Here is a 13,105-nt window from a genome sequence, read left to right on the forward strand (position 1 = left end):
TTTATTCTTCCCTCAAAATAACTCAATATACAGCCATTAATGTCTAAACCACCGGCAACAAAAGTGAGTACACCCCTAAGAGACTACACCCCTAAATGTCCAAATTGAGCACTGCTTGTCATTTTCCCTCCAAAATGTCATGTGATTTGTTAGTGTTACTAGGTCTCAGGTGTGCATAGGGAGCAGGTGTGTTCAATTTAGTAGTACAGCTCTCACACTCTCTCATACTGGTCACTGAAAGTTCCAACATGGCACCTCATGGCAAAGAACTCTCTGAGGATCTAAAAAGACGAATTGTTGCGCTACATGAAGATGGCCAAGGCTACAAGAAGATTGCCAACACCCTGAAACTGAGCTGCAGCACAGTGGCCAAGATCATCCAGCGTTTTAAAAGAGCAGGGTCCACTCAGAACACACTCGCGTTGGTCGTCCAAAGAAGCTGAGTGCACGTGCTCAGCGTCACATCCAACTGCTGTCTTTGAAAGATAGGTGCAGGAGTGCTGTCAGCATTGCTGCAGAGATTGAAAAGGTGGGGGGTCAGCCTGTCAGTGCTCAGACCATACACCGCACACTACATCAAATTGGTCTGCATGGCTGTCACCCCAGAAGGAAGCCTCTTCTGAAGTCTCTACACAAGAAAGCCCGCAAACAGTTTGCTGAAGACATGTCAACAAAGGACATGGATTACTGGAACCATGTCCTATGGTCTGATGAGACCAAGATTAATTTGTTTGGTTCAGATGGTCTCAAGCATGTGTGGCGGCAATCAGGTGAGGAGTACAAAGATAAGTGTGTCATGCCTACAATCAAGCATGGTGGTGGGAATGCCATGGTCTGGGGCTGCATGAGTGCAGCAGGTGTTGGGGAGTTACATTTCATTGAGGGACACATGAACTCCAATATGTACTGTGAAATACTGAAGCAGAGCATGATCCCCTCCCTCCGGAAACTGGGTCGCAGGGCAGTGTTCCAGCATGATAATGACCCCAAACACACCTCTAAGACGACCACTGCTTTATTGAAGAGGCTGAGGGTAAAGGTGATGGACTGGCCAAGCATGTCTCCAGACCTAAACCCAATAGAACATCTTTGGGCCATCCTCAAGCGGAAGGTGGAGGAGCACAAAGTCTCGAATATCCGCCAGCTCCGTGATGTCGTCATGGAGGAGTGGAAAAGCATTCCAGTGGCAACCTGTGAAGCTCTGGTAAACTCCATGCCCAGGAGAGTTAAGGCAGTTCTGGGAAATAATGGTGGCCACACAAAATATTGACACTTCAGGAACTTTCACTAAGGGGTGTACTCACTTTTGTTGCCGGTGGTTTAGACATTAATGGCTGTATATTGAGTTATTTTGAGGGAAGAATAAATTTACACTGTTATATAAGCTGCACACAGACTACTTTTCATTGTGTCAAAGTGTCATTTTGTCAGTGTTGTCCCATGAAAAGATATACTTAAATATCTGCAGAAATGTGAGGGGTGTACTCACTTTTGTGATACACTGTATATATATATGATCATATTTATAAACTAAAACAAAATGATGGGCACTTAGATGGAGCAGCAGTAAATTATACTAGCCCACTACTGCAGGGATCCATGATTTAAATCCTCAGTTATGCTATTCAGCTATGTGGCAAATCTACATACATTAATGATTTATTTGGCGAAAGGTAGAAAAGACCCTAAACAGGTTGCCAGTTCATCACAGGGCATACATACACACACACACACACACACACACAAACACACATTCACACACACAAACACACATTCACACAATCCACACAAAGCAGTGCAAACAGTGCTATTCACTGCACCACGACGCCGCCCTGGCATAATACAAAATCCTTTTAAAAAAGTTGTTAAATCATAATGATCATAATGTTTATAATCATAATCATAAGAGTTCAAATCCTCACTGTAAATATAGCAACTAATACAAGACTAATTAATGTCTGTATTACTTATATACTACTTATAATTATATATATTGTATACTTCCTATGTATTACTTATAACAGTATATTACTCTTTATTGATTAACTATTGCTATTGAGTAATTTACTACCTATTTTAAGAATTATTTTCTTACAAAAATCTCTTTTATTCTATTAGGTCACATGGCTCGTTATAATTCCATCCTGAATACTATTCCACGGCAGCCAGCAGTCTCAGTCCGCACTATTCCTGGCCCTCCGGGGGAATCGGGTCGTCCTGGTCCACCAGGCCAGCTGGGGGAGCAGGGTCCTCCTGGACGACCAGGATTTCCAGGATCCTATGGACAGAATGGCCAGCCGGGAGCCAGAGGTACTGCACAAGGAAACCACATACAAACATGGGAATCTAGAATATCAGTTCAGAGATTTATTTGGGCGTGCACATAACTTGCAGATCGTGCTATTATTTCTATAGTTGTTAAGTGACAATCATTTACTATGATTCATTCTAATAACAGTACATGTGTGCATGCCATCCATCAGGTCTTCCAGGTGAGAAAGGAGAGAAAGGAAGTCCAGGTGTTGGTGTTCAGGGACCCAGAGGACCTCAGGGGCCCCCAGGTAAACAAGTGCCCACCTTGCTTAAACACAAAATCAAGAGACTCGAAGGGTGCCACTTATCACACTGGAGGTCAGGACAGTGACATTTTCAGGTTCAAATCCTTCACGGCATTCAGCTTTGTTTTCAAGAGGCCCACATTACAAAATCATATTGGTCAGAAGGGCTGCCGTGTGTGTGTGTGTGTGTGTGTGTGTGTATAAGAATGTATGTGTATGCAAAATAGCCATTTGTTTAATCATGCTGTAGGTCAACTTCTTTTCTTTGTTTTTGGGTGGTCAGTCCAGTGGTACTGCTCCCAAACCTTGATTGTTTTGTTTGTTTCCATATCAGGTTTTTATTTAAGTTTTAGTTTATTGCTTTTTCAAGGTTTTTCCTTTCTCTGGTTTTATTTATTTATAACAGCCTGCAAAGTCCAAATGTTTTTTGTAACCATCTGTGAGCGTCTTGCACATGTCTGCTGGTAGTTTCTTTCACTCTTCCACTGCGGTTCTCTCAAGCTCTTGAATGTTTGTAGGGTTCCTTTCCCCAATAGCAGAGTTCAGCTCTCTCCAAAGATTTTTCATTGGATTGAGATCAGGACTCATTGCTAGTCATTTTTTCTTGCTGTACCATTGGATGTATGCCTTGTGTTATTATTCTGCTGTAGGACCCATGTTGTTTGAGGAAGCACATGGAAGCACATTTTGCTTTAAAATGCTTAGATAATCATGATTTCATTGTTCCTTGAACACATTCAAGGCCTCCAGTCCCAGGGGCAGCAAATCAGCCCCACAACATTATGGATCCGCCACAATGCTGCACTATAACTAGGGTGCACTTCACTTCATTGTCTATAAACATAACGGTAGTGTGCGTTTCCTAGGAGCTTTAGGTTCGTTTAATCTGTCCAGAGAACATTCCCAGAAGGATTGTGGTTGGTCTGTGTAAGTTTTTGGCAAAGTTCAGTCACTCTTTTTTATTTCTTTTCTTATGCAGTGAAGTCCTCCTTGGCATTTGCCCAGTAGAGCCTCTTTTGTTCACTATGGTTGAAACCATCACTCCAGATGGCTCCAGCTCAGCCTTTGGATGTTGTATGTGGTTTTTCGCTGCCACATTTTGAACCACCTTCCTTGGGGTTCTCTCATAAATTTTTCTCTTTCTATTACAACCTGGAAGGTTCTTAGCTGTTCCATGAGTAGCAAACTTCTTGATAACATTTTTAACAGTTGAAGTCAGGATGCTGGCTGTTTTAAGCACCAGTGCCATAATTCATAGGCTTATTAAAGTCACATGAGCACTGAGAAGGTGGGTACAGGCACATCTAATGTCTATTATTTACAGGTTAGTCAGATTTTTTGAACAAACTGAACAAAGAGTGCCCTTAATTACATCCTGACTTTTTTAATTTTGTATCCTTTTTTTCCTTCCATGTTTTTTTTTTTTTGTTGTTTGTGACTTTCTGTTGTTTGTGATACTTTCTGTATCAAACATATGAGTTTAAAAATCAGGGGTGCCAATAATATTGAACACAACAGTATTTGTATGCATTGTTTTATAGCAACTTTCCTTCTACAACATTTTGTAGAATTGAAATATTCAAAAGTATGACATTCTCCACCATCATCATTAATGTGCAATAAAACACACAGTACAAACAGTATGTTTAAAACTCTCCCACAATAATGAAGTCTGTGTGCTCTAACAGGACCACCTGGTGAGGGAAGAGCTGGCAGCCCCGGCTCTGCTGGTCGACCTGGTAACCCTGGGTCCCCCGGCAGACCGGGAATACCAGGCCCTGTAGGACCTGCTGGACCCCCGGGCTACTGTGATCAGAATGCCTGTGGATACAACGTGGCTGGTGAGTCTTTTTTTGTCTGTCTTTCTGTCTGTCTCTACCTCTCACTCAATCACAACAGGAGTTATGTTCTGTTCTGTTCAGTTCAAGACTAAATATGATCCATTGAATTTATTTTTATACAAAAATATTACAGGATGGCATTGTGGCACAGCAGGCAGGGTCTTGGGGACTTGGGTTTAAACCTGGCCTCAATCACGGCCTATAAGCAGCTTCTCCAAAAAATGTCTGTTGGATGAATTTGCTACTTTAATTGGTGTGAGGAAGTGAGATTATGGTCCTTCTTATCGTGGAATGGTGTACATCGACCCTAACTAAGGAAAGTGAGGCCTGCAGTTCTTTGAATATTTGCCTAGATTTCTTATGGCGGCATGTGCAGATGCAGCGGCTGGGTACTCTTAGTTAGAAAGTAGAAGTCTTGTTTTGTGTGTTTTGTCTGTCAGTCCAGACACGAGGCATTTTGCTGTTATTGACTACATGTTTTGCGTCTGTCTGTCTTTGTTGCCGTGTGTTGTTTTATTTTTATATGATTCATGCGGAGACGACGTACCATACTGTGTTTTGTTGTGCTATGTACAATGACAAAGTGTCTATTCTATTCTATAAGCCGTCCATGAGTCCATTTGGTAGGGTTTACCAGTGTTTCAAGTTCTCTCCATCTGTTCTTTCCATAGTGGCTCTCACTGTGGTTCATAAGAGTCCCAAAGCCTTAGCAATGTCTTTGTAAGGCTTTTTAGGCTGGTAGATTTCAATGACTTTGTGTCGCGTCTGTATTTGATGTGCTGCCTCATGAGACCTTCTAGCCTGCTTTGCCAGACAGGTTCTATTTAAGATTTAAGTGATGTTTAGATGCAACAGGTCTGGTAGTATTCAAGCCTGGATGTGGCTTGTAAAATTAAACCTGATTGTCAATTGTATTTGGTTAACTGGTTGATTTAGTAGTTCAGTGGGCAAATTACATTTTCATACAGGGCCAGGTAGGGCTGAACAGGATTTTCTTTAATTAAAATTTCCATAATTAAAAAAGCATGTTGTGTTTACTTGGGTCTTTGTCTATTATGAAAAGCAGTTGATCTGAAACATCTATGTATAGAAACTTAATACATGTCTGTTTTGGTTATAATCAATCAGCATAGTGCTCATGTCAACACTGTCAGTACATAGGCACTGCCAGTACATAATACTGCATGTCACTCGTTGACCAATTATGTGTAATTGTGTGTGTTTCCCTGTGGTGTTGGATTTCTTTATCATCTGACTGATAAAGAAACATCAACAATTTAAAATGACCAGTGATTTAGTGAAAACTTTGCATGAAACAATCACTGTGAATACTTACAGTTCTCTCTCACTCTTTTTTTCTGTCTCTATGTGTGTACGTTTGTCTCAATCTCTGTCTCTTTATCTCTCTCCAGTTGAAGACCAGCAATTGTTTGTGAATGAGTTTTGAGCTGCAGGCTCCATTCACACGTTTGTGTCGGCTATCGAGGCCTGGAGTCTTTCAATAACACTCACACTAAACACGTACACAACATTTGCTCTGCCTTGGACACTAGCGCACTGTAGATAGGTTTATTTCTACATTCTGTTGCTTCAGTCCTGACCGTGCTATGGTTGTGTTGTGACTTTTCATTCTCGTGAGTGACCTTATTTGACTAACATCCTACAGGCATATGTAAAGTGCTTTTCACATGGAAGACAGTGGAAAGGACAAGATCCAAAATTATATCTCCATTGACCAATAGCCAATTACTTTTTTGCTGGTAGAAAGTAGAAGAGCACTTTAACTTATGGGCCACTGTATAGCTAAGTGTTAAGCCTCAGCTTTATTTTTAGCACCACAGACCGGTTTCATATAAGATATCATTTTATGGACCGGCGGGGGCAGGAGGATTTAAAATACAATTAATTTCACAAAGATAGGATGTTGGAAATGAAAGCAGTGTTTTCATTGTTTTTCTAGCTATGTCTAATTATTTATTCTTTTCTGTGCGGTCCATGGCCCTGTGATTGGGGACCACTGGCAGACTCTGGCGCTTTTTATTGTGCAATAGCCACTCTAGCAATAACACACTCTCACATATTGTGGGGCTATGGATTTAGTACTGAGCACTGTATGTATGCTTAGTTTGATTTTCCATGTGATAATCCAGTTTCCTTTCACTTCCAGAAACATGCCAGTGGGTGGATAAGCTGCTTTAAACAATGAGCGAATAATGCACTTAAATAGACTAAGGTCTTCCACAGATGTTTAGCTAGGTTGAGAGCGTGTGACTGCTCTTATACCCTTTTATAATATTGTATATGATAATATATTACTATTGTACCCCTCTGTACAATGCACTGTGAGCTCAGGAAAGACCTGGCAACCCAAAATCCATATTCTAAATAGGCAGATGGGACAATCCCATCATGTGGTTCCTTCATATCTAAATATTGCTCTTAATTGCTATAAAAACAGAAAATGACTCATATAATATTCATCTCATTTGAGCTGCTCTGGTGGCGCAGCGGTAAATTAACCTAACCCACTAATGCAGGGATCCAAGGTTTAAATCCCCGACGGTGCTATCAGTCTGTCAGGCATCTACATACAGACATGATTGGCTATATATGTATGAGTGGGGACTGCTGAGGCACTGCGATGGATTGCATTGCACCTAGAAAAACCACAGTGGTAAAGCATGAAAATAATTTATGTTTAAATTCTTATTATGAGTTTGAAATAATGGGGCTGTCAAAAATGCCTGATACTCTGAGCTGGGTAATTCAGGCATTTTTGATGACAAATGGATGAAGTAGGAAAATCATTGTCTGTCTGTGAAAAGCCCTTTAGTATATTACTAACTCTTTTCCTGGTGTGTGTATCAATGTGGGTGCTTAGTATAGTGATGCGTCGTTGTTATTAACTGTGTGTGTGTCCTGTCCGTACACTCTCTGCATATATACAGTATGTGTGTGTGTTTGTGGGTACTGCTTGGTGAGGGAGACTTAGCAAGGTTCTTTCATTGCAAAGTGACTGACAGCGATGTTCTCATAGCCCCAGTACAGCCCAACTACGGCACAAATATATACAATCCCGGCGAGGCAGAGGAAGCGGAGGAGGATCCATACGGCAGCTACGACATGCACAACACTTACTACCAGCCTAACTACCCCGAGCCAAATCCGGTGGAGTCGGTCTACGTAGAGGAGGCAGAGGAAGAACTGCGCTCACCAGGACTCCAGCGGCTTACCCGAGACGTAAAGGAGCAGGATCAGAAAAATGAGTAAACGGTCACTACTGACACCTTAATGCTACCATTATGAGTCAGTAAGATCTAAAACCTGTGTTCTAACTTCTAACAGCACAAAATGACATCACATTAAATGATTTTTTTACTGTGTGTGCTTAGTAAATGTTTTCTGTGATGTGATGTTGTGCTTTTCAGAGGTTATTCATGAAAAATGTAGTATTGTAACTGCAGGATTTATTATGATTTTACATATATTTAGTCGACTGATGATTTTCTGATGAAACATTTCAAGTGAGCCAGAACACAGCCAAAGAATTTTGGAGGAAGAGGGCCTTAACCACTAAGCCTTTACTGTTGGGTGTAATGAAAATAGTTGATGCTGTCATTCACATGTTTTTGTGTCGGATGTGCCATAGTTTCCTATGGAGTAAGGCAGTGCTGTTTACCTTGTCGTTGTACCTTGTCCTTACCCCTTGAGTGTTGCATCCCTCTTGATTTTTACCTTTTTCCTCTGCACTCTTTGTTTAATCTGATTGAACTTTGACTAAAGTCCGCCACTGACCTTTTTAGAGCTCCTCCATTGAGACAGATAGTTTATGTAACATAGAAAGAAACAAAGCACAGACATGACAGAGAGAACTTACTGTTCACAAAAACCCTGAACTGTTGGATTCCACAGTAATAAGCAGCAATATGCACCCAGACCCGCGGTCATTGTAGAGCGGAACTCTTATCACGTAATAGCTGCTTTTAGCTCAAATTTGGATTTGCAGAGGTTTGTGCACGTTGTACACATAGCTAGGGTGGCGCAGTGGTCTAATGTGCTAATCCACCACTGCCGTCCAGGCACCCACACAGGCACGATTGGCTCTGTGTCTGCATGGGAGGGAAAAGTTTGACAATTTATTGCATCGGTATAATTTCAGCCGTCAGATTTAGGTGCCTGTACTAGCTAGTGGATGATCTGGAGTCGCACCGAACATCATGGCAGCTCTCTCTTAGTCTTTATCATGGGCTGGTGAAAGATGCGGCCAGCAAGGGGGTGCATCCTTGTCTTAGCCCTCCGTGTGGGTGGCAGTGCAAATTAGGAGCAAACTGAATTATAGGGGGGCAAGTTTAGACTTATCTCAGTTTAATATCTCAAACATTCTGGGAAGCAATATCTAATAAACAATTATCTTAGTTTTTGTTTATTTTAGGGGTGGTTTTGTTAGATTCTTATTTTTAGAGAGGTATTTAGTTTCTATATGTTCTAGTTTTAGTATGTTCTCATTTTGATTGAATGTTGTTTAATGAAAAGTTATGGAGCTGTCGTGTCTCTTTAAGTGGGAATGCATAAATACATACTGCACATTCTCTTACATGTCTGGTGTGGCCAGTAAGGACAAGATGTGCATTTCTATAAATTTTTATCAACCGCTTTATCCTGGTCAGGGTCGCAGCAGGCCAAATTTCCCTAAGGCCCCACCCCTGGTATCTTTGGGCACAGTAACCAGTGGCCACAGTGGACGTCCGATCGGCTGGTGATACAAACCCTGGATCTTAGCGGCCAGTAGTGAGCTGGCGTAGTTTACCTCTGCACCACCCGAGCACCCAAGATGTTTTATTGCTTTTCTAAATAAAAGAAGCTTATGATTCAGCTACATAAATGATTATTTTTAATTTGCTATAAGCATAAAATATGACATGTGATCTAACCTTTTAACGTCACATTCTTGTTTTATTCCTTCCTAATATTCTCAATAAAGGACAAAAAATGTGCTGAAGTTTGGCCATATGAAACACTAAATGTGACTAGCATGTCAACTAACATCTCCCTCCGTGTACCGAAAATGGTTAAAAGCCCGAATTTGCAAATAAATGACACTTGTGCACGTTTATACAAATTAAAAATCAATGATAATTTGTTTACTACGTTAATAACTATGTTTGTTGCTCCGCATTCGTTCGCCATATTTGTAATTTTTTGTGCCGCACTGAATGCTGGGATTGCCTTCACCGCCAAGGCAGCATTGGATGCTCCCTCGTTCTTCGGTCGAAATACCGTTCAAATTTAAGGTACCTTACTAGGCAGCATTTTAAGGCATCTAAGAATTCGAGCAGTCTTCTTCTCAGGAGCGTGTGTAGGATGACGTAAAACGCTGTCTATGTAGAGGGCTCACTAGGTTTTCGAACACACCCATTATCTGATTTCCGTTTAACAGGCATGTTTCCTACACAGCTTCATTTGAATTCACTAGGACCCTGAGATTGTAATAATCACCTTCTTGTTTGTTTGTCTGGTGGCGGTTAAAAATGAGGTGCTATATTTATTTTTTTGCATTCCAATACTTTATCTTTTTGAGGATGAAGAATTTTATTGCAAGGTTTGACAGGATCAAATGTTTTTATTACACCTGGTAGGATTTGAATGTGAAAGGCAAGAGCTGCAGAACTTGTTCCCTTCCGGCTCAAGTGAACACAGCAGAGTGCACATCTGTATCACCCTCCAATCTTTCTCCTTCATTCAGTTTCACTTGCTCTGTGTGTAAGATTAATCAGAACTGTACTGTTGCTCAGTCTGTCAGGATAAATGACCTTCTCTTTTGACAGCTTTACTACAGACCACTAGAACTATAGAATCATCACTTGCTTTATGTTTCAATTCTGGCTTTACATTTGAACAGTTTCTACATGAACACTAGAGCACAGCTGACTCTATTAAGTGCCTACTGATTACATGTACGTAAAATTTACTCTTAGATATTGTAGATAATTATGTTCTTAAGAGTACTGTACGTGAGCATTTGGTAGTTTAGAAGACATTGACAGATGTTTTTTTATTTCCATCAAGGATACTTTTATTTTCAGATCAAATTATTTATTTTGTTTCATTCATTTTGTTTGTGTCTATATGGTACAATATATACTTGTCATATAAACATATACAAAAGTTCGTTAAAGCTTAGTGCTGACTAGCCTGCTGTTGTACATCAGCTGACAGGTGTGTTTATAATGTTTATAGAGACATAAAAGCCTTGCTACCTGTAATAATAGCTATAATGAGTCTCATTTATGGAAAATGTTTGGTTCGTTTTTGTGTTTACATGTATTCTTTGTTGCAGGTGACATCCTGCAGCTTCCGTTACTTTCAGAAATAATTAGTAAAGAGAGATTTTGTTCATGTTAAAATGTTTAATGCAAAGCATCAACTTCATGATTGTGAAACAAATCAGAAAACTTGTTTTAAAGCAATAAAATCCAAGCACCACCACACACGTTCATTCCCTTTCTGCTTTCCTAAGCTCATGCTGTAGAAATGTAAAGAAAGTTCATTCCAAATGTATTTAACTAGCTAATCACATACATCTATCTTACCTACAATATTCTTGGTAAACCCATCCATAATGTTTATCTATTTTTGCTACCTGTCATTCTTAAGCTTCTAATAGGCTTTTCCAAGCAATGGAAAAAATGTGTTTGTTCAATATAAGTAGAGTGCAAGATATTATTTAATCTTGGGTGAAAGGAAGGGGCTAGTTAGAGCCTGTGATAATCTGTTTAACAATGCTGCACAGGCTGCACTTAAAAAAAGTGCTGGTTTACATTGTCTTTGAGAAGCTTATTAGCCCCAGTGTCATCTTACTAAAACTGCATACACCACATGCCTTAAACCCCATTCTAAAGTCGCTCTTTACAAGCAGTGGTGAATCGTGGCTTACAGTTTCTTTCTTATTGTGTTCTACAAATACCAACCTTTCTGGAAATGTGGTTTGTGTGTATATACACCGATCAGCCATAACATTAAAACCACCTCCTTGTTTCTACACTCACTGTCCATTTTATCAGCTCCACTTACCATATATAAGTGTGTTGTGCTGGTATGAGTGGATAAGACAACAGTGCTGATGGAGTTTTTAAACACCTCACTGTCACTGCTGGACTGAGAATAGTCCAACCAAAAATATCCAGCCAACAGCGCCCTGTAGGCAGCATCCTGTGACCACTGATGAAGGTCTAGAAGATGACCAACTCAAACAGCAGCAATAGATGTGTGATCGTCTCTGACTTTACATCTACAAGGTGGACCAACTAGGTAGGAGTGTCTAATAGAGTGGACAGTGAGTGGACACGGTATTTAAAAACTCCAGCAGCGCTGCTGTGTCTGATCCACTCATACCAGCACAACACACACTAACACACCACCACCATGTCAGTGTCACTCCACTGAGAATGATCCACCACCCAAATAATACCTACTGTGTGGTGGTCCTGGGAGAGTCCTGACCATTGAAGAACAGCATGAAAGGGGGCTAACAAAGCATGCAGAGAAACAGATGGACTACAGTCAGTAATTGTAGAACTACAAAGTGCTTCTATATGGTAAGTGGAGCTGATAAAATGGACAGTGAGTGTAGAAACAAGGAGGTGGTTTTAATGTTATGGCTGATCGGTGTACATTATTTAATTATTATTATTAAATCTTAGTCATCAAAAGCTTTATTCTGGTCAGTGGGTCCAATTGCATTAAGAACTATGGACAAAAGGCATAAACACACCCTGGACATGGTTTCATATGATCGTAGGGTTTTGGCCAGCCCCTCAGACAGAGCCAGACATGTCTGACTGGTCACCCGGCTGTACTACAAATCATGTCTAACCAAACAGTTTTCCTATTTACAAATACAATGCTATAGTATGCAATGTGTTTTAAATAGACTATTTATAACATACTGTAGCTAAAATATTTCTCATTAACACATTTTAGTTCAGGCGATGTAGTAAAATTCCACCTTTCATGTGTTCCTATTGTCAATCCAAATAATTCTGCATTTAACCTTGTGCTCTCATTATGGAATAGCAGGATCTGATTGGTGTTTACACTGATATTTGTTTATCAGATTCAGTTGGGCAAAAGAAAGACGAGTTCCTGTAGAAAGCAGACGCTGATCATGTGTTAGGCATGCTGGGTCATGATCGTATCTTTGTTTGGATTTATTTGTGTGATATAAGAGCGAAGAGCAGCACGATCTCACTCACTCACTCACGTTACTGTCTGTTATTAACACTTATACACACATCTGGATTTCTAACAGCCACTTCCAAAGCACTCTCTTGGTTCCTTTAACAGTCGTTTTATTGCTTTTTTGCTTCTCTCGAGTCTCATGCTGGAGTGCTGCTCGTTAGGACTAAACAGCTGTTAGTGTCTGTGTTTTACCCTTTAACAGCATGTTCCCTCCTCTCATTATGTTACTCATAACATGTCCAAAATGACAGTTTGCTTTGTATGGCATTATTTAATGAATCTGTTGTATTATAGTCATTCCCGAAAGTAGAGAACATCAAAGCCAGTGCTTTTAATAAACCCTATAATGCATTTTTTCACTTGCTATATTCGTTATACCCATCTCTGCAGCATTCCATAAATCATATCTTTATGGCAGAGTTGCAGGACTGAAGCCACTGTTGAATTAAAGGTTTATGGCTCTATTAC

At 40.3% G+C, this 13,105-nt stretch overlaps 1 protein-coding gene across 1 annotated transcript in view; it reads left to right on the forward strand.

The window, feature by feature from the left end:
• The window catches only part of col14a1b (collagen, type XIV, alpha 1b), a 73,588-nt gene extending 64,758 nt beyond the window's left edge, over window positions 1-8,830 (forward strand). Inside the window, exons 45-48 of the mRNA XM_063000392.1 lie at window positions 2,119-2,310; window positions 2,484-2,561; window positions 4,247-4,399; window positions 7,437-8,830. Coding sequence (XP_062856462.1) covers window positions 2,119-2,310; window positions 2,484-2,561; window positions 4,247-4,399; window positions 7,437-7,669 — 656 coding nt within the window. The 3' untranslated portion in view covers window positions 7,670-8,830. The remainder of the gene's footprint in view (window positions 1-2,118; window positions 2,311-2,483; window positions 2,562-4,246; window positions 4,400-7,436) is intronic.
• The last annotated feature ends 4,275 nt before the right edge of the window (window positions 8,831-13,105 follow it).

This window comes from Trichomycterus rosablanca, chromosome 1 (assembly GCF_030014385.1).
Source record: "Trichomycterus rosablanca isolate fTriRos1 chromosome 1, fTriRos1.hap1, whole genome shotgun sequence".
Lineage (NCBI taxonomy): Eukaryota > Metazoa > Chordata > Actinopteri > Siluriformes > Trichomycteridae > Trichomycterus > Trichomycterus rosablanca.